This window comes from Strigops habroptila, chromosome 5 (assembly GCF_004027225.2).
Source record: "Strigops habroptila isolate Jane chromosome 5, bStrHab1.2.pri, whole genome shotgun sequence".
Taxonomy (NCBI): Eukaryota; Metazoa; Chordata; class Aves; order Psittaciformes; family Psittacidae; genus Strigops; species Strigops habroptila.
The window spans coordinates 52,452,389-52,474,330 of NC_044281.2; the positions used below are offsets into that span (position 1 = coordinate 52,452,389).

A 21,942-nucleotide genomic window follows, 5' to 3' on the forward strand; every position below is an offset into this window, starting at 1 on the left:
TCTGCATTCTTCTGTACAGCTTTTCCCTCCTGTTTTAGATAAGTATAGTTGTTTTGTTTTTTTTTTTTTTAATTTAGGAATTTCCCACTACCACCACGACTTGGGGTGATTTGGACCTCCTTTTTTTTTTTCTCCTTATTTTAGGTTCCCACATTGTGAATAGGCGGCACTACTTTACCTCGCTGGCTTTCAAGTGTCATAGTATCAGCACTGTTTGGTTTCCATGTAGGTTACAGTATCTTTTCTACTGTGGTTTTGTTTTACCGCATTTGTTTTCACATTTTACACTGTTTCACGTTTCCTCCTTTTCTATGAAGTAAGATACCAACATTCCAGTTGTTTCTAAATGGCTGTGCTTTTCTGCCCAGTGAAACAAGCTGTGAAGGCCAAATCTCCCCGCCTTCTGTCAGTCTCTCGTGTTGCTTTCCGTCCCAGTTAGCCAGTTCATCAGTGTTAGGCCTCTGTCTGACAACTCACTGGCACCCATTTTATCTGTGGCAAAGTTTGCAGGCTGAGTTTTGCAGTGGAGTCCTGCTGACTCTGAAAGCTTCCAGGCCTTTATCCTATAACTAGCTGTACCATTTATGAATAAATTTACCCAATCGGCAGTCAAAGTCAGATGCTTTGCCTGGGTTACAGCAAGGGAGGAGAGTATGCACCTGGGCAAACTGTTGAGAGAACAGTACATTAAGAAACAAAAGATTAATGGCCCACTGAGAAACAAAGGCAACCTTGTGGGCCCACTCAGCATGTCTGACAAAACTGATTCTCATTTATCTGCTATTTTAGTGTCTCAGATTTGGGCACATTAGTAAAATACACAGCAAGAAATAGCTGAAACTTTGCAAGGGGAAGTCCTGGGCGTGTGGTTGAAAATGTCTCAGCTAGCTGACAAGTTGGTCTGAGGAAAACACTCCTTCACAGAATCATAGACTGGTTTGGGTTGGAAGGGACCTCAAAGATCACCTAGTTCCAACCCCCCTGCCACAGGCAGGGACACCTTCCACTAGAGCAGGTTGCTCCAAGCCCCATGCAACCTGGGCTTGAACACTGCCAGGGATGGAGCATTCACAGCTTCTCTGGGCAACCTGGTCCGGAGCCTCACCACCCTCACAGTAAAGAACTTCTTCCTAAGAAATTCTAATTCGTTGCAATCTTGCACAGCGGTAGAAGTATTTCTGATGGAGAATGATGGAAACGGGTAATTGTTCTTTGTGCCATGACTTGATTTCAAAACGTAAGGCAGGGAGAGCGAGTATTACCCACTGCCTGAGTTACAAGCTCAGGCGCTGAGAACAGCTGCATTTGTAAAACCAGGTTCTGTTACGGCTCTGAGCAAGCAGCGCGTTACGCTCACGGTCTCCCGAGCAGAGCGGGCTGCGTAACGGGGGCTGCTTCCCGAGGCCGGCGGGAGAGCCCGTCCTGCCCGCCGTGAGGAGCCGCGGAGGGGACCGTGCCCTCCGGATGTCGCGCTCCCCGCGCAGGGCGGAGCCCGGCGCTGCTTTTTCCTCGGGCGCTGAAGAAATGAAACCGAAAGCGGTGCGGCCATGGCGGGGCAGCGGCCGGGCGGCTTCCCGCTGCTGGTGCGCGGCGACTGGGGCTCCGCCGAGCCGCCCCCCGCCCTGAGGAAGAAGCTGCTCTGCTACTTCCAGAGCCAGAAGCGCTCGGGCGGCGGCGAGTGCGAGCTGCGGGCCGCCACCGGGCACCTCCTCGTCTGCTTCGCGCACCCCGAAGGTGAGCGGCCGGGGTCGGGGCACTTAGTGGCCGCTGCCCGCGTTTACGAAGTGGGGGGCCGGCGGTGGCCGCCCTCCCCTCACCGGTGTGTGTCGTGTTGGCAGTGAGGCAGCGGGTGCTCGACCGGCGGGTCCATGAGCTTGAGTGGGAGCCTAGAGGGCAGCTGTCGCTGCTCGTCACCGAGCTGCTCGCGGACGGCGGTCCGGCGCAGGTGAGGCGGGGGGGCTGGCAGGGAGGGGCGGCTGGGCGAGCGGGGCCGCGGGTAACCGCTCTCTCCGGTTCCGCTTGCAGGAGGTGGCACCGGCCGGCGGGGCCGAGGCGTCAGGTAGGCTCTGCGTGAGGCGCGGTGCGGGGCTGGGGCTCCGGGTCTGGGCACCTCTCAGCTGGGCGCTGGGCCGGGGGAGGGTGCGACAGGGAGCGGTGACCCAGCTGCCTGCACGTCGAGAACCTGCCCAGGCTGGCGCTGAGCCGTGCTCTGTCATTTTCCCCCCTCCACCACTCCCCTTCGTTTTTTAAAACATAAAATTAATGTAATTTGTAAAGGATAGCCCTTAAGTGAACTCCAAGGCATGCATAAAATCTGGACTAACTAACTTTCCAAGAAGTTTTTGTTGTGATTCCAGCAGACATCACCTGTGTTCTCCTTGCAGGCGAGAGTTGGCTAATCACACATACCACCTTTATCTCTACATGCAAATGAGTTATTTGTGCCAATAAGAGTGGCACACAAGTGAAGACCAAGGGCGCAAGGCCAGGAAAACAGCTTGGCAGATATTGCCGTTACCTTTTGGTTTCTCATTTAACTGTGTTCCTTATTGTTTCAAGCCAGCAGGTAGAGATGTCGAGCAGTCAGAATTATATCATGATAGACACTTTCATAGGGGCGCTTTGCTTCTAAAGGCACTTCCTTCCAGGGCAGGATGTCCTCGACGGATCTCTCATTCGACACACAATTTTTGTATGGGGGTTGTCCTGTAATGCATGGGAGGATGTGCTTGCAGGGGATCATGCGGTATAACGGTGTGCTAGTTTGGATTTTAATGTTATACCTGAGGCTTCTTGAGCTTAGAGAGTGTTTCTGTGACCACACTTGATATATGGTTTGAACAAAAGGAATATATGGAAGTTTGTGATTCTGACAACATCAGATAAAACTAAATTCAAGCTGTGTTAGCTCCTGGGACAGCAAGAGTGTGACTCTTCTTGAAGTACCCAGTAACTGAGAAATCATTGTCATTTATGTCTAGTTAATGAACCCCAGGTGCCCCTTCCCACCTGCCAGAATAAGGAAACTTATTCTGTGTGCACTCAGCAGGAGAAGACAGGTAAGTGTGCCACTTATCAAACAGACACCAGTGTTTTTTTGCTTCATTGGTTTTCGTTGACATCTGTGCTGCAATAATGCCCTGGTCACCTGGGTGGCTTGTGGTTTTTCTCTAATGTCATGTAGAAATCATGATCTTGAGCTTAAATAAGTAAATGAATACCTTTTTTTTTTTCCCCTTTTTATGAGTTCCTTTAGGAAACTCCCTGCTTCACTGGCTGCCTCAGACAGGTCAGTTCCTTAGGGATAGTATGCAGTGGATGTTGAGCATTGTTCTGGGTGAGGCTGTCCCTACACGGAGCTTCCTTGCTGCCACCAGCCCTCCTGGGGAGACCTGTGATAGTACATCTGTAGCTGTGTACCCCAGGTACACTTGAGCTCTGGTGGCACAACATGTGTAGACCCAGCAGCTGCAGCAATGGCTGGAACTGTAAAAGAAGAGGCAGAAAAGTGATGGATACCCTGATCGTTGATTTGTAAAGAAGCTTTCATAGCCATTACTTATGCTCTTCTCGCCTGGGGATGAATGGAAGCCATTTCTCCTCACCTGTTTATATGACAACTCATGCTAGTGATATGCTCAGCTTATTTAGGATTTGAAGGCTCTTGTGGAAAAAAACAACACCTGAATTACTATTTGCCTGTTCTTTTCCCTGATCTTCTCTGTGATCTGAACAAAAAATGTTGCAAAAACTTGGAAGATAATAAGCTTGGGTTTTTTCTTAACTTTTGCATTAGGGTGTGATCTTTCATTTCAGAATCATGTGAGAAATTGGAAGTGAAAAAAGCAAGCCCTAGGAAATCTGTCATAGTAGTAACCACTGCCTCTGGGGAGGAAATAGAAGATGAGATTGTGGAAATGTACTTTGAAAATAAAACGAAGTCTGGTGGAGGGACCATTGAGTCCTATGTCAAAAAAGATCAGCAAATGATCATCACCTTTCAGGATGAGAAAGGTATGATCTTATCTTTTGGGTGTTACGTTACTAAAGCTTACTTCTAAAACTAGGCCTTTACAGTGCTGGGTCTCTTTGTGGGCATTGATCCAGCAGAAATGGTATATTATTCCAAAGTCTGGCAGGATCTAAAAGGAACAAGTGTGCCTGTCTATCCAATGCAGATGTGTGCTTCTAACAATGGTTCTCTAGAGCTGTCCCAAGTACTTGATCAAGGCTCACAGAGAATAATGCTGGAGAAATTATGTCAGGAGCACCATAGAATACGTAAATTTTAATTCAAGTTCAGGAGACTGGATGAAGCATAGTACAGTGTTAACTGCAAATCATGGGTAAATACTATTGTGTTGTATTTTCTTTCATATTCATTTCAATTGCCGGGGTTTTGAGAACTGGGAGGAAAAGAAGTAGTAAATATTATGCATTTGTAAGACAGAGAGGTGAATGCCCACCTCTATGGTGAAAAAAGTTTTTTAAAGTAGCTTCAATTTATCTATTTTTTCTATATTTTCCTTTACACTAAAGTACTGTTGGCTACTTGTTAGTGTGTGAAGGATGTATGCAAAAAGAGGAAACTGTTTATGCAGAAGGAATAGTTAAATATAGTTAAATATTGAGCATAGTCAAATATAGTTACATAGTTATTAGTTAAATACACAAGATAAGGAGGATGGAAGACCGTTTCTTTATTTTCTATTTATTAGATGTTACTGACCTGGAGAACAGTTTCTTGCACTTGAGGTGTCCTAGTAGGAGTTAGCACTTACCTCACAAAGTAACTTTTTTTTCTCTTGGGGGACACTGGGGACATCTAGAACATAGAGTAGCTTTTATACTGACCCTAACTTTTGATGTAGTTTTGTCTTATTTCTGTTTCTTCTGTGATATAAGAATGTATGGCTGGCCAGATTTTTAAAGTAGAATATAATTTAACGTGCTGCTCTGCTGTGGCAGGAGAGGAAGGGAAGATCACATCTTTGTTTGCTTTCTTGTGGAACTAGATGCCCAAGAAGTTTTGCAAAGGAAGCATCACTCAGTGAAGAAAATTGACCTGTTTGTGAAGCCGTGGCAGGTGAATACTCTCCCGGAGCTGTGCCAAGTGGAGGACTCTCAAAGATCCCTGCCTTCCGCCACACTTGTGCTTGAAAATGTGCAGGAGACAGTAAAAGACTGCATGTTAATTCTGCTGGTAGAGAACATAAGTGGCTTGTCAGAGGATGATGGTGACTTCAGTGTGGAAATGATACCTGAAATACATGCTGCTGTAGTTACTTTTACTGGAAATATTGGTAAGGAGTTGGAGTTGTGGATCTTTCTTATTAGCTACTTGTGTAGCTTATTAGCTACTTGTATGTGTGTGAGGGAGACTAAGTGAGAAATGAATATTTTCTCTCATAGGTTTAAGGCTTAATGTATGTTGTGTCATTTTAAATGAGGATTTACTCTGCTAAAGTTAATGACATGCACTGGCCTCTATACCTTACAGAAAAAAGGTAGTCAGAAGAGGGCTAGCTCTGACTTGGATAGTAAACAGAACAGGTAGGACTAAAAACAAACTCTAACTTTATGCAAGAAACAAAAGGATGTATTTGGTCTTAGAAAAGATTGATGATAAAGGCTCTCCTTGCCAAAAGGTGTCACGTGTGTAGTAAGTTTGTACAGAATTGAGGGAAAATGGAACAAGTATGTGGAACAGAGGTTTTCAAGGTTATTAAATAGGCTGCGTTAGGCTTGGGGGATCTACTGTAATAGATTGGAGGCTGGGAGAGGATTAGGGAAGCAGCATCTTCTTACAGCTGTTCTCTAGATAGATACCTTCTGCGATCATTGCTGGAGACTGCGCTACATGGACCCTGGGATGCTGAGGCAAGTGATGCTGTTGTTATGCAGAGTAGCAGCTGTCAGTTGTGTGAAGTGTGGGATTAACATCGTGTGCTCTGCCTGATGCTGCAGTACCAACTAGTTGTAAAAGTACTGCGTGCCTACTATGTTTTTTTTTTTAGGGTATTTGATACCATGTACTTTCTCTTCTGCCTTAATTTGTGACAGAGAGGTGTTTCCTTCTACTCCTCACCAGTGACAGGTCAGGGGCCCTTCCCAGTTGATTTATGGTTGATATTATCAACAAATTCCATCCCAGGACATGGGCAACAGTGAATGATATGATAAGACCAGATTCAGAAACAGTGTAAGCCAATGCCATAGCTGATGTTGTAGAGATAACAGCGCTACATTACCAGGAGAACTGAATTAAACTGACAGTGGTGAACTGGTTCCAGGATTCTTCGAGTGCTGCTGCACTTGCGTCCTTTGAGGGAGAAGAAGATTTTACATGTACTTGATTCTGAGTGAGGAGATGGGACAGGAAAAAAAAGAGAATTCTGTGTGGAAAATTTGTAAATCTATTTAGAAGGTAGAACGTGGTGAAAATAGGTTATATGCTGCTTTGCCTCAATTTAGCAGGAACAGTTGTGCTATTGGTAGTATGTAAGAATGAAGTTGCTCAGAAATCTTAAAGTTGGAAGGGATGAGTGTGGTATAACTAAACCAAAGAAGTTTTTAGTGTCTGAGAAAGTGTTTTCTGCTTTAGAAGTCAGAAATTATTTGCCTTTCATATTGTGATCTAGTACCAGGTTTTTGGTGTAGCCTTTAGGAAATAAGTAGATCCTTTAAAAACTTAATTGTGTATTTGCCCGACAGACGTAAAAGTGACCTGACTGTCTTCTACTGTGATGACAACAGGGGGAAAACTCAGTGAAAATAGAATGTGTTTATCATAAACTTGAAAGAATCCAAATTTGAACTGTTAACTTATGTTTGATTAGTTGTGTATAAAGCCATAGCCTAAAAATGAACCTGATCTTATTTTCTTTTGGGGTAGACCCAGTGCTACTCACTAGGAAAACCAGTGACACATTCTGGCTATGGTAGTTGTAGTCAACAATTGTGATCAACCATGTGGTGAATACTAAGTGACAGATACTTAATATTGGAAAGAAGTAGCTTTGTGGGCACCTCTTAGTTGATAGATGCTTTGTAATTCAGTGCTTTGGTCAATGCGCACAACGGTAGTCTGCTACCATCATGATAGAAAAGCAAGATACTAGTTTGATCTTGGTTTTTCTTTTTTTTTTTCTTCTCCCATTTTAGCTGCAGGGGAATTTGTTGAGAAGTTTAATCAAAACCACAGAGCAAAGGAACAAAATATTACTGCACGGTGCCTTGAGCTAACAAAAAGCATTAGGGCTGAAAATATACCACCTAACGTACCCAGTGAATATATAACTGTCTACTTTGAGAATAAGAAGAATGGAGGTGCACACGTGGAGGATGTTCAGCAGCTGCCTGATGAAGATGCAGCTATCATTACATTCAATGACCATAAAGGTAAGGCAGAAATACAAATCTTATTTCTTTGAGATCCTTTCACTTCAAGATCCAGATGTGGATTTTCTAGAGAAATGCCTGTTTTGCCCTCATAATACGGTAGATCTGGTGCTTTGTCAGCAGGTCTCTGTTAACTGGAGTGCAAGCTTATGTTTTGGACCAGATGGGCATGCAGCGTAGAATAGTTTAGTTCACCCAGGCCTTGATCCTTACAGAGTTCAGGTTACAGTTTTGAGTTCAGTAGAGAAAGCACAGCCCTGCATAGTGCAGGACACTTCCGCTCCAGCTCTCACCTTCACCATCAGCTGCCCCGTTGCAATGTGTGCTGTCTGGCTTGTGTGAGGACATCTTATTGGGTAGGATTTTGGTCAAAGAGGAGGTGCTGTGGTTTGTCCAGCCAGTGACAGAAACATGAGCATCTGCGGAAGGTGGAGGACAAGAGGGAAGCTGGAGGCATTGGAGTGAAGGGGGAAGCTGAAGGGAAGTTGAAGAAAATAGATGCTTTTTGGGGAGGGTGGGGAGGGATGGAAGAGCAGTCGCTTGATACTGCTGAGTGATAGCCCAGGCAACTACTGAGTTGAGCACTTCAAGTACAGCATATAACAGAAGTGGGGACAGAGCTGTGTGTACCTCCTGAACTCAAACTGTAACCTCCTGGAGGTGGACAGTGTTCATTCTTAACTGTCTCTCTTAGTTTTTGACATTTAAACCCAATAACTCTTCAATAATTTGGAATTACTCAATCAGGGAAATGAATGAAAAACTATTCTTAGACATAAGAAACATTATTATGTAAAATACAAAGTAAAAAAAAAAATCTTTGGTTATAAGTGCTAGCATAATTGTTTGGGTTTTTTTGTTTGTTTGTTTTAGATGTAACCAATATCTTGGCAAAGAACCATTCACTCAACAAAACACCAATCTTTGTCTATCCTTACTACATCTCGCTGGGAACAGCTCTGTATGGAAAGGAAGGGCCACAAATAAAGAAGCCGGATCCAATTACACTGCCTCTGGATCCATATATCTGGTATTACTTGCTAAAAAATAATAGGCTAATTGAGACAATAAGTTGTGAAATGGCAAAGCATAATTGTGTGCTAACGTGGCCTAAACCCTGCTGTGCAGACCCAAGAGTTACTTTGCATCCTTCAGCTGCTTTGTCTGAGCAGAAGCGATTAGTATCTAGAGTGATCAAGACATGGAATGAAAATGTTTCCACAGCATTTTCACATTGCATATCGAAGTACAAAGCAATTAAATGCCAAGTAAGTGCAGAGGTGTGGGAAGCTATTAGAAATGGCTTTACCCACGATGAGGATCTCATAATCCCATATATTTCCAGGGATTTACTTGTTCTAGTAGGTGAAAAAGAAGTTGTAAAGAATGTTGAACGAGAACTGACGTTTCTGATAGAAAAGGCCACCAGAGAAATTGAAAGAGAAAAAAAAAGAACTGAAGAAATGGTGTTGGTGAGTCCAGGGGAATATGCAATTTTACAGAGTACTGGCTTTGAGGGAAAGAGTCATACAGAGTTCCCAGACCTGCAGATAATTTATGATCCTCTGCAGAAGGTAATTAACCTATGTGGAATGCCCGAGGAAGTTTATAAAGTAAAAGGGGAAATATTAGATAATATACACAAAATGGTAAAGAAAACGGTTAATGTCCACCCTTATATTTTCCAGTTTTTAGAGCATATTGATAACGAAACCCTGTCACGGGTGCTGTTTATGTCAAAACAAATTATTGCCTTTTATGAGCTTTGCCCAGATGCTATCATCTTGCAAGGGAGTGCTCCTGAAGATCTGCTAAAAGCAGAAGAAGAAATAAAGAAGGAACTGGTCTACAAAAGCATTACATTGGAGGATGAGTCAGTCCTCCAAAAGCAGGAATGGAGAATGCTCACTAAGGAAAACTGCTCTAATGAAGCCGTAACAGTTACTCAGGCAGAGAGTCAGGTCATCATTGCTGGTTGTTCTCGAGCAGTAGAAAAAGCCTTTGAGGAACTTTTTAACTTTATAGATGAAAACACACAAGTACAAAAGTTCATCGTAGGAAAGCCCATGGCAGTCATAGTCTTTTTTGAGAAAGAGAAGACCAGTGTTTGGGGTGAGTTACAGAATAAAGATGTGAAAGTTGACTTTATCACACAGAAGAAATGTAGAGTTATATCCTTGAGTGGGCCAAGAAGAGAAGTGCTGAAGGGAGTAACCTTAGTTGAACAAATTCTGTCTGGCTTGCATTATAAGCGTGTGGTAATTAGAGAACCAGGAGCCAAGTCATATTTCAAAGAGCGAGAACACTTCTTTGCTGCCAGTGCGAAACAAGACTTTGAGTGCCTAGTGAGGCTGGAAGAGCAGTCAGAAGAGCAGCTGGAAGAACAACAGGGACATAGTAATGTAGATAAACCCTACAGGCAGGTGACCATAGATGGAGTCGTAGTAGCAGTTTATAAAGATGACTTGTGCACTCATCCTGTTGATGTTGTGGTAAATGCATCTAATGAAGATCTGAAACACAACGGTGGCCTTGCTTGGGCACTGTTAAAAGCGGCTGGTCCAGAGCTGCAGCAGGAGTGTGATGAGCTGGTGAAGAAGAACGGGAGCTTGCAGCCTGGCTGTGTGGTTGTCACGGGTGCAGGGAAACTCCCCTGCAAGAACGTAGTTCATGCTGTTGGGCCCAGGTGGAGGAAGGATGAAGCAGAACAGTGTGTGTGCTTGTTAAGACAGGCAGTGAAGAAAAGTCTACAACTAGCTGAAACGTTTAATCATCGTTCTATAGCTCTGCCCGCTATAAGTGGAGGCATTTTTGGCTTCCCACTGGAACTGTGTACGTATTCGATTGTAGCCTCCATCAAGGAGACCTTGGAAGAATCCAAGGGGGACAGCAGCTTGAAGGAGGTTCATCTTGTGGATATTGCACAGAATAAAATTCAGGCTTTCAGCAAGGCACTGGGAGAAGTGTTTTCAGATTATGCACCTTCCTACACTTCACCGCATCAAACCAGTACAGTTCAACAGCCTAGGAAAAGGAAAATTTCTCAAAATAGCAAGAACTTCCCATTGGTAACAACTGAGGAAGGCCTTGACATCATGCTGGAAGAAGGAAGCATTGAGGATGCTACAGTAAGTGTTTTAAATCACCTGCTCTTAAAATATCAAACTTCTTTTTCTCTAGACCAGCCACATGTGAGGTCTTGCTTACCTCAGTGAACACAGATTTTTGATCTGCGAGTTTCTCTTGGAGAGCAAACTTGCATAAATGTTTTCCAAATGGAGGCAGAATGAATAGACCAGGAATGCAGAATTTTCACTTTCTCCCTTTGATTTGAAATGTATTTCACTGTTAACTCAACTTTTGTGTACTTTGGGCAGGTTCGTGATACTAGAATTGAGCATAACTTCTTTGTTCACTCTCAGATTGCAGTCCCAAAGATTTACTTTGTAAATCAGCAGGCAGACTGTATTAATCAGTGCAAAATTTAAATTTGATACTTAAAAACTAGAGGTTTTGCTTGTGTGTTTTTCAGACGGACATTGTTGTCATCAGTGTTGCCAAAGATCTCCAGCTTGATAACGGACCCCTCTCCAGAGCTTTGCTAAACAAGGCAGGGCCAGTGCTCCAGACGGGCTTAAAAGAAGAAGGCCTAGGAAAAACACCTGAGGAAGGTTCTGTGTTGAAAACAAAAGGTTACAATCTAGGTTGCAGTGTTGTGCTTCATGCTGTTGTACCTGCGTGGTTACGGGGATACGGATCTACAAAGGTATAAGCATTTTTATTTGCCTGAACTCTAATTTGACTGGTCTTTATAGTGGGTTTAATGCCACTTTTTATTTGAAATGGGGGACAGTGTCAAGGAAGGTGGAAGAGTTTGGCCTGTTCTTTCTTAACTGTGTGGCTGATCCTTCATTTACTCATGTATTCCTTGTGATGTATGCAATTACTGTATTTTAATACCAAGAGGTAGCTAAAAGGGGTTGTGCTACATTGCATATACTGGAAAGAAAAAATTACTTTCAGTAATCGAGAAAATAATTGTGCTTTACAGGTCTTGGGTGACATCATCACAAAATGCCTGGAGGTTGCTGAGGAACTATCTTTAAAGTCAATAACTTTCCCAGCGATTGGGACAGGGAATTTGGGATTCCCAAGGTCTGTTGTTGCTAAATTACTGTTTGACAAGGTGTTTGAATTCAGTAGTAAAAATGGAGTAAATTCTCTTAAGGAAGTTCACTTTCTGTTGCATCCAAAAGACATAGCTAATATTCAGGTGAGTTACCATATATTTCTGTTTCTATTATATGCAAGTTCATTAGGGTTCTATCTCACGATACTTGGCTATCCGATGATCTCCAAAGAATCCACAGGGTGCTTGTTCTTATAATAAAGAAGTTTGCTGACACGCTCTTTCTTGTCTGTACTGAAAATTCTTTTTTCTGTTAATGGTCACCTGCCTGTCCTGTACAGCCCTGCTCCCTTCCCATCCTTTTCTGTTTCCTAGTAATAATATAGATGAAAGTATAACTGCTCTTCATCTCATAAACTCATCTAGTTCTTCAGTACCAAGAACTTGCCTACAAATAAATTTGCTGCAACTCCGGCATAGATGCCTTCACTCTTGGAAAGAAGAGTGCTTGTAATGGAGTACTAGTGTCTTTTTAGGAAGAATAATGATGCTAGGATTGTTGTGCTGTAAACTTCTGTAGAAACGTATCAGTATTCCAAATCCCCCTTTCTTCAGTATCATGTTAGCACAAATTTTCTATATCTGCACTGAAGTTACTCATTTCACACGTGCATCTCTCAAAATAGAGTAGACCCACTGTGAATTACTGCCCAAATAAATGTTTCTGCATCTGTTGACTTCTGCTATTTTGAGCAGTAGCTAATACATATTGAAAGGCCAAACTTGAAGGCTACTGCACCAAAGCCTGAGCTATTGTGCACAGAGAAGGGTGGTATTAGCTGCAAGATTGGAATTGGATTGTGAACTAGGCCATTGATGTAAGGATGCCATCTGTTAATGTATCCCTCTGGAATGGTAACTAGTGCTCTGACTTAGTTACTTATCAATTATGTCTGTTGCTCACACTGAATAACCTTACTCTCTGAGAACAACTGTGTGTCAAGACTTGCCATGAGCATCATGGCATATGGTATGAAGTAATTTGCGCTAAGCTCTTCCTAAATGTGTGTGGGTTTTTTTAACTTTACACAGTAGAAATAAAGGTTTGAAAACTAATCTAAGGACTTCTACAGGAGTGGATTGTAATTTCCTTTTCTAGGAATTCTCAGATGAACTCAAGAACAGGTGCAAAAGTACTGTAGATGTTGCAGTTCAGAAGACTTCTCCAAGTAAGACTAGCCAAGGCACAGGTAAGCTTGCTTCACAGAAGTTGTGTGCCTACTGGATGGCTTTATTCTTTTAAATATTCCAGGGAAGTTGTTCATTAAGGATGTTTACATATTTGTTTGGTGGGCATGTCATTCCCAAAGTCCAAGTAACAGCTGAAATGGCTGCTGAAAAGACAGCATATAATATTATCAGGCTGAGTGTCTCTGTAGTGTCTGAAACAGTGTTGGAGATGCTAAGAAAAAAATAGGTACCTGTGATTCATTATCTGGCTAGTGCCCCTACAGCAGAAGCTATCGTGTGCTGAGGGCACAAGTAGGGCTGTTTCTTTTATTGCTGCAGTACTTGATTAGATCATTAACAAGTTCCTATGTCCTGGGAACGCAGGTGAGTTCCTGGTTATGTGTCTTCAAGTGGCCTCTTTGGAATGCTCAAATCTTTTACACATTCAGATAAATAGCAAAACCAAAGTGAAATGTCTTTGGTGTTATCCAGCCTAATGGAACTGCGGAGTGTAGAAAATGAGTTACATATTGAAAACTTAAACCAGTTTTTACAAATAACGCATAGGTAAAAAGTTCCTGTCACACAGTAGAGAACCTGCCTGAAAGCTCTGTGAGACAGAGGAGCAAGGGAGTGAGAGTTGGCAAGTTTGCTGCTCTCTTACCTTGGAGTTTTGCAAAGGCTTATATAGTAATATGTTGCAAAGTAGTGTCTGTATATCAGGTGTGAAGTGAAACAAGTTTTTCTGCTGTCTCAGCATGAACAGCAATGATGGGAATAGGTGAAGGTTGATCAGAGACTCCTGTGAGAAGGAATAATTTTCAGTTAACATGGCAAGCAGTCTTCTTCACAGGCTGAATCTGAAGCCAAACTGAGGTGTCTGCAGGCATTATGCCCATGAGCAAGTGCCTCATCTCTTACTTCATTGCTCCCTTCTGCTCAGGGTCTGTATTTCTTTCCTGCAGCTTTCTCTGGTACCTCTTCAATACCAGCACAGAATGTACATGAAATGACTATTGGCTCCATCGTGTTCCGGGTGGCAGAAGGTGATATTACCAAAGAAGAGGGAGATGTTATTGTAAACATAACAAACAAAACCTTCAGCCTCAAAATAGGTACTTTAGTTGGCGTTATGTATGAAAACAGTACATGTGGTTGGAAGGGCTGGATAAGGAGAGTAGGAAGTATTCCTCCCCTTGCCCTGCCTCTCCCCTCCCAGTGTTTCAAACCCTTTTTATTGCACAGTGTGGTTTCTGTTTTGTTTCTTGGGGTGCAAAGGTTCAATTAGGAAGTGTCTGAAACTTTCTTGTTAATCTATGTTACAGGATGGCATGGTTAAGACTCTTGAGGAAAGGGAAATTAATAATTTTGGTTTTATATAATCCCTTTATAGAACATCTCTCAGACTAAAGGAGAAGACAAACCTCAATGAGGTTTTGACCTCAGAGAAACTTGTTAGGTACTTTACACGTTACTTTGAATTGAAAAGCATAAGCCTAAAATTTAGGCTGCTTTTCATTTATAACCTTTAGTGTTATCAGGATTGAGATATTTTAGATATTATGTGGTACACAGTTCTACCTCACATGGGACTTTGTGGCATTAACAGTAGTAATTGTGGATTCATATACCTCTTCTCATTTAAGGTGTCTCTGGAGCAATTCTGAATGGTGCTGGAAAAGCAGTTGAAGATGAATGTGCCCAACTAGGTATGGTACATTTCTGACCTCCTTTCTGAAAGTGTTCATGTATGACAGGGAATCTGTTGGAATACTTTCTTGGTGCCTACTGTACCTCCATCTGTATTATGCACTGTGTTAAATCAGCTAGTTTTTAATCAGTTAATATGATACTTATAAAACATTTAATGAGGGAAGGAAAAGAAAAATCTTGAAGAAAGGGCTTCTAAGCATCTGTAAAGAACTAAATGTATTCATTATTGCATCCTGTTATTCCAATAAAGCTTTCCATGATAAAAACAAATCGAATTTACATCAAACAGAGCCATAAGCAAGGATGATGTTGACAGAAAGGTTAATAGAGAAGCCATACCTCACTGGAAGCAACTCTTTTTGTCACTCCTGAAAAAATGGTTCCTAGTTAAGCCAACAGCAAATCACTATCACATTCTCTGCGTGTGACCAAAGGGGAAAACTGGGGAAGTTGGGTTCCTACCTCAGAAGAAGCATTTATTTGTAAACCAAATACAGCTAGTGAACAGCAGATGTAATGGATGGGGAGTAAGGATGAACAAGTATGTGGTTTAAAACCTCACAAAATAAGGGAAGTGGGAAGGATGCTGTCGTGGAGGTCAACTTGGAAGACCGAACAAAGGAAAAGAACTACATGAAGGAGATAAGAGGTAAATATCTGTTGTGCGGGCCAAGAGGGTAATTCAGGCTAGGTAGTCTGAGGGTAGCTGGCATGCTTGTGTGTGCATGAAGACAAAGCATAGTACTAGTCTGTAGAGAGTTCTCCAAGACTGCAGAGCAAACTTGACAAATAAAGGTGTGCACAAAATTTATTTGCCAAATGAGGCAAAGGTTTTACATACATAAAATGGATCCTTGTGCCTTGAAAGTGAAAATAGAGAGAGGGGGATGCACAGTTTGTGGAAGGAGACTTGAAGCTTATTCTGGGGAATATTTGTCATGATTTATCATGTCCTAATGAGGATTAGTACACATCTATATTGTGGATAATTGTTGAGTGATTACGTTCTCCTACTTAATGTTTCAGCCTCACAACCTAACAAGACCTATATCACCACCCAAGCAGGAAGGCTGCCATGCAAAAAAATCATTCATTTTGTTGCCCAAGATGATATCAAGATGCTAGTCTCCACAGTGCTTCAGGAGTGTGAATTTCAGCAGTACACCTCTGTCACCTTCCCAGCAATTGGAACAGGTCTTTATCTCCTTTTTGAAGTGGGTTTAGTGTGTGTGATTCTGCTGATCTCAGGGGTCAAGTGATGAAATTGATTTGTCTGGAGGGGTTATTCTTTGATGAAAATATATTCAGAAACTGCAGACTTTAAAACTGCTAGAAGAAGTTCATGAAGACCTAGAAAGGTTCACTCCTTGCACTCAGCTGGCATGTAAAGAGTGTGAGTGCTCTAGAGCTGACATGTTCCTGCTAACAGGGATTAAAAGGCATGTCTATACTTCCTGGAGAACCATAGGTGTATGTCACAGCAGCCTAATACGTATGGGCAGCTCATCGGAGAATATCCAGGGAACTACTTCTCCATTGCTGAAATCAGTAGATAATGCAGCTCTGGCTAGCAGCTGCACAAGTAGGATTTATACAGATGTAATGTCAACCTGTCAAAAAGGCCAGATTGTCCCATTTTCTTCTCTTGTAATTTTCACTTCAGTAGAAATCCCTAGTCAGATAATCCAGAACTAGGCCCCATGCATGCAGGGACCTCTTGCATGAATAAAACTAGACTTGCTTTTTGAGCAAAGAGTTGGCTACTGGGCCATTGAGCGTCAGGCCTGTGGCCTATTAGCTAACCAAGCCACATCATCTACATCATAACCCAATCAGTTGCCGTGTCAACAACAGTAAACTTTCATTTTTCCCTTCCTGGAAAGACAGTCTCGAATCAACTTTCCCTTGCCAAATTGCTAGCCTGCAGTTATTTCTGACCTGTTTATGATCCAAGTGATTGTGGTATGTTCATAACTTCTTCTAAAGATGTTTTAACCATTTGTAACAGTTCTTAGTGCTTTTTAAAGGCAAAACGTTTATAACTCGTTTCAGGCAATGCAGGCCGTGATGCAGCTGTAGTAGCTGAAGACATGCTAGATGCAGTAACTGACTTTGCGAGAAGTCACTCTGCTCCATCTGTGAAAACTGTTAAAGTTGTCATCTTTCAGCCACATCTACTGAGTGTGTTCCATACAAGCATGCAGAAAAGAGAAAATTCTGCTAAAACAGCAGCCAAATTACAGCTTTCCAAGTTAAAGTGTACGTAGATGTCATTTAAATACATATTATAGATCAATCTGTTTAGCACCAGCTGATAATGGTTAATACTAATTACTTGTGTGTTTCAATGTAGCATTCCAGGACTCTGACAAACGTTCCCCAAAGGGAAAAAGCAAAGCAGTTTTGGAGAAGAAAATTGACCTGGCTGTTGTGCAGATTTGTGGTGAAAACAAAAAGAAAGTGGAAGAAACTGAAAACTGGTTGAGAAGTGCAATCTTAAAGGAACAGTTTCAAGCAGAAATCACAGATAAGTTTATCCCCGATTTCACTGAAGCGCAGAGTAAGGAACTGCATGACCTCCAAAATAAATTGAGAATTGCTCTTTATTTGGATGGTACCTCCATTCGAATTTCAGGTGTTGGGAAAGATGTCTGGATTGCTTATTCTACTATTCAAAACATGATCTACAGGGTAAAAAAAGCTAAACAGGAAGAGAGCAGTGCAGAACTTCTTAAAAGCATAATTGAGTGGAAATATTATGAAAAGGATTCCTATGTGCCCTTTGACAATCTCACAAATATGCACTTGGAAAATGCTTTCCTAAGAAAGAAGAAAGATATTTCAGTCATCATTAATGAGAAAAAATGCACAGTGAATTTAGAAGCTAAACATGTTGTGGATGACCAGGGAAAGTGTACACCCATTATGCGTGTTGATAAACGTAAGTAAAAGCATCTTGACAGACGTTAAAACCAGCTTGCATGCAGCCTAGTAAGAGTAAGAAATGGCAAGAATATGCAAAATATTGTTAGGAGTTTTGTGCAGGTCCATTTCTGGAGAATGTAGGAGGGAACTGAATTGGGAAATGGACATAAAAGAATCCTGCAGTTACTTAAATTTTTTTTTCAAATGTAGGTAGTGCATTCTGAGGTTCTTAACGGGCTTACTAGCAATAGTTAGATGTTTGTAGCAGTTATCATTCTAGATCTCAGCTTACTTCTGAGTTCTTGAGATGTATCTTCTTCTCTTTACTTCTGGTCCTTTGCAATAGAAAGAGCTACCTTTTTCTTACTCATCTGTAGAGGATTTTTCCCAGTGTGTTATTTTTCTTCATCCTGCTGTGACTCAGTTTTACAGTGACACATTTTATATCTTAATGGGAACAAATTTTGTCCACTTAACACTTGAAACTGAAAGTGGACAGGTTTAAGTAACAGTGCAGCCCCCAGTGCTTTAGTAATGCCTCCTGCACATATTTTCAGATTTTTATTTTCTGTTCTTTTACCAAAAAATGTTACTTCTAATCACGGGAACCTATAATGCTGAATGTCTGCAACATATGCATCAGTCAGTGCTACTGTTTAACAATATAGCTAATTACTAGGCCTCACAGGAAATGAGAGAAGGAATGAAAGGAAGATAGTCTTCTCCATTTAAAAGCCTTCTGCTTTTCAGATAGAGGGTATATTCTTGAACTTTTTAATTTAAAACCTTCCTCGTTCAGGTGCTTTGGTTCTAGTCTCTTAGTTGATGAGAATTAACTACTTAGTAAATCTGCATTTGCTCCATATCCTTGAAAACTTGATTTGCAGGGAAAGCTACCAGTAAAAGATGTTGCAAAGTGTCCTGGGTTCAGCTATAGCAGTCATTTTTCTCCTTCTTAGTAGCTGGTGCAGTGCTGTGTTTTTTAACTTTCAGCCTGGGAACAACACTGATAACACTGATGTTTTCAGTTGTTGCTAAATAATGTTTACTCCGACCAAGGACTGTCTCAGTCTCATGGTCTGCCAGGGAGGAGGGGAAGGTGGGAGGAAGCAGAGACAGGACACCTGACCCAAACTAGCCAAAGGGGTATTCCATACCATGGCACAACATGCCCAGTATATAAACCGGGGGGAGTTACCCGGAAGGCCCAGATCACTGCTCGGGTCGGGCTGGGTATCGGTCGGCGGGTGGTGAGCAATTGTATCCTCTCCCCTTGTTATTTCACTAATCGTTATTATCATTGGTGGTAGCAGTAGTGGTTTTGTGTTATACCTTAGTTGCGGGACTGCTCTTATCTCAACCCGTGGGAGTTACATTCTTCCGATTCTCCTCCCCATCCCTCCAGGAGAGGGGGGAGGAAGAAGGGGGGGAGTGAGCGAGCAGCTGCATGGTTCCGAGTTACCGGCTGGGCTCAAACCACAACACAAAGGATCCCTCTTCAGCTGTGAAGAGTAGATTTGTCTAGGAACTACTAATTCGAGCACATCAGTTGCCAGTGCAGTGGCAAACTAGAAACTACAATGCCCTAATCCTCTGGTAAAAGACCCATGGAATACTTTTGGCTGACAAAGACCAATAGGCACTAGTGATAAGCTAGATGTATGGGCATTTAGAAGGGTTTGTAGTAGGGCATATTTCATTTTAAGCAGAGAATTTGCAAAAATATGATTTATGTTTCTTCTGCAGATCAAGAGTCAATAGTACTCCCTGTAACCTGGGATGATATGGAAAACCAGAGACTCAAAATAGTGGAACTAAGACCAGAAACAAGTGAATATAGAGATGTGCAGGAAAGGTTTCTGGATACCTGTCAGTCATTTAAAATTGAAAAGGTAAAATCATGTCATCATGTCTGAGCATAAATGCTTTTGATAGCAGTGGCGAAGAATACTAATAACAATGGAAAAATAAATTCCACTGGGGTTTCTGAAGCTGTACAAGTCTTTATTGCTGTCAGTAACTTTAATCAGCATCAGTTTAATGTTGTGCTTGAGATATTTGGAACAACTTCTAAGCAGTTGATTCTTCAGCACCAAGGGAGAGTGCTCTTACCTTAAATCGTTTTTGCTACAGTAAAGCAGAGCATTTGCTTGCTTGAGCCACGTGTGCTTTGCAGGTAGGCATGCCATCTGTGCCCCAGAAACCTGCAAAACTCTCCCATGTTTTTTCCCATGGAGTGTTTCTGTCATGTCTTGGGCTGGATTCTGCTGTCCGTCATGCCAGAGTTTGAAGTGACTTGACTAACTTTTTTCATAATTGATATATATTCATTAGATCTAGGAGTAGAATCTTGGAAGCAGACAGAATTGTTGGTATATGAGTTGATAACACTCATGTTTTTTCGTGATGGCAACCTTCTTTCTTTCTTTCTGTCTTGCTTTCAAACTTTGCAGATCGAAAGGGTACAGAACCCATTTTTGTGGAAGGCCTACCAAATAAAAAAACGTGAAATGGATAACAAAAATGGCAACAAAAATAATGAGAGGCGTCTGTTTCATGGGACAAGTAAGAATTCATTAACCTTAATTAACAACAGCGGATTTAACCGGAGCTATGCTGGAATGCACGGTAATGTGAATTTCAAAACAACTCTCATTTTCCTGAATAGAATCACTGAATAGTTAGGGTTGGAAAGGACCTTAAGATCATCTAGTTCCAACCCCCTGCCATGGGCAGGGACACCTCACACTATACCAGGTTGCACAACTCACGTCCGACCTGGCCTTGAACACTGGCAGGGATGGAGCATTCACAGCTTCCTTGGGCAACCTGTTCTGGTACCTCACCACTCTCACAGCTAGGATTGGTTTGCCGTGCCATCTGTATACCTCAGCCTTGTGTGCAAAGTTATTTGTTTTGCTATATAGAATCATAGAATCATAGTATATTTAGGGTTGGAAATGACTTTAAGATCATCTAGTTCCAACATGTCACCCAAGACTCCATCCAGCCTGGCCTTGAACACTGCCAGGGATGGAGCATTCACAGCTTCCTTGGGCAACCCATTCCAGTGTCTCACCACCCTCACAGTAAAGAACTTCTTCCTTATATCTAACCTAAACTTTCCTTGTTTAAGTTTGAACCCATTTAATATCTCCCTCTTGCAAATAAAAAGCAAAATTGTCAGGAGATTCACATGTTCTGAAGATGGCAGGTGAATGATTGCTGCTAATGAAATGCTCACAAACTCTTGTTTTTCTGACTACAGCTGCAAACTTTGGAAATGGAACGTACTTTGCTGTTAAGGCCAGTTATTCTGCCAATGCCATCTTCTCTACACCAGATACAGGTGGGAAAAAGTACATGTACTTGGCTCGAGTCCTTGTTGGAGAATATTCTCAGGGGACAAAAGGATCAATTACTCCGGCAGCAAAAAACGCTAGTAACGCTACAGATCTGTTTGATAGTTCAACCGATAATGTGAGGCAGCCATCCATGTTTATCATATTTAATGACATTCAAGCTTACCCAGAATACCTTATCACTTTCACTACATAGGCATTTTGATTGCAGGCATGATTGCAGGTCTTTCAGTCTTTGGTAGGATGTAAACACTTTTGTAACAAAATACACAGTGAAAACAACAAGTAGTTTTATCAAATTAATTTCTGAAAGCTTGTTTACATTTAAGCAACCTCTGGCAATTTTTGATACACGGAAAGACTGTGTGTTTACACTCCGTGTAGCTGAGCATATTTAACCCGAGAGCTCAATATTCTACTGAAAACATCTTTAAGTTACATATCAAGCCTTTATCCTGTATTAGCCTTTCTATTCTGTGTTACAGCCATCTGAGTTGCACTAGGAAATGGGGAGTGCTGATGAAAGGGTGGAAGGGATCTTCTTTCAGCCACTGAGTGATCAGTGTTGCATTTCTGATGTCTTCTTGCACTCTGTGACAGTCTGCATTGTAAATTCTGAGACAACGGTTTTCAATAAATGAACTAATTGTAGTTAATGGCCTGTGTTTGTCTAAATCTCTCTGAACACTTAATATTGGTTTTCAACCGGTGAACTCCAATGAACTTGATGGCTCACAGGCCCAGCTGCATGTTTTTAATACAATAACCCTCTCTGGCAGGGTAAAAAGTGGTTCTACAGAAAGTTACAGAAGTTGCCTGAGTTACTTAGCCTGAGAGAGACAGGAAAGTAAATTTTGAGATGGTCTTTCTGTTGTCATATATCAGCTGCAGCAACCTTCCTGTGATCTTGAGGATAAATTAATAGAGCAAAGAGCGGTGGGGGAGTTAAGGCTTACATCAATACATTATCTCAGAGGGGTAATTATTAACAAGCCAAAGTTCAGAGTCTGGTGTTTGTGTTGTCCCATGCTCCCCCCAACATGGGAGGTGAAGCAACATCATCTTTGTAGCATGTTGACAGAGTGAAAGAATAAACCTCTTGCAGCCTTAGATATTCTAAGAGCTTCCAGTGAAAAAGCAGAGTGATGCAGCACTTCCACATTCTAAAAACCTTTGGCTCCT

At 42.0% G+C, this 21,942-nt stretch overlaps 1 protein-coding gene and 1 long non-coding RNA gene across 6 annotated transcripts; both read left to right on the forward strand.

Moving 5' to 3' along the window:
- The first annotated feature begins 1,466 nt into the window (after nucleotides 1-1,466).
- Nucleotides 1,467-21,416, forward strand: PARP14 (poly(ADP-ribose) polymerase family member 14). 5 transcript variants are annotated; one of them, XM_030488275.1, is made up of 19 exons: nucleotides 1,539-1,734; nucleotides 1,839-1,945; nucleotides 2,026-2,059; nucleotides 3,257-3,289; nucleotides 3,817-4,014; nucleotides 5,016-5,303; nucleotides 7,165-7,401; nucleotides 8,275-10,529; nucleotides 10,934-11,167; nucleotides 11,453-11,674; nucleotides 12,690-12,780; nucleotides 13,726-13,875; nucleotides 14,407-14,469; nucleotides 15,500-15,667; nucleotides 16,526-16,732; nucleotides 16,827-17,414; nucleotides 19,145-19,290; nucleotides 19,852-20,026; nucleotides 20,667-21,416. In XM_030488275.1, the coding sequence occupies exons 1-19, from the start codon at nucleotides 1,548-1,550 to the stop codon at nucleotides 20,954-20,956; spliced, it is 5,673 nt and encodes a 1,890-aa protein (XP_030344135.1). In that variant the 5' UTR covers nucleotides 1,539-1,547; the 3' UTR covers nucleotides 20,957-21,416. The 5 variants fall into 5 exon arrangements, with proteins under 5 accessions (XP_030344136.1, XP_030344139.1, XP_030344135.1 ...); XM_030488276.1 differs by lacking the exon at nucleotides 3,257-3,289 and having other exon boundaries at nucleotides 1,467-1,734; XM_030488279.1 differs by lacking the exons at nucleotides 2,026-2,059; nucleotides 3,257-3,289 and having other exon boundaries at nucleotides 1,488-1,734.
- On the forward strand, nucleotides 17,425-19,014 carry LOC115608857. The gene is made up of 2 exons (XR_003991672.1): nucleotides 17,425-18,314; nucleotides 18,888-19,014. It is a non-coding gene; the product is annotated as an uncharacterized LOC115608857 (long non-coding RNA).
- Nucleotides 21,417-21,942: the final 526 nt, after the last annotated feature.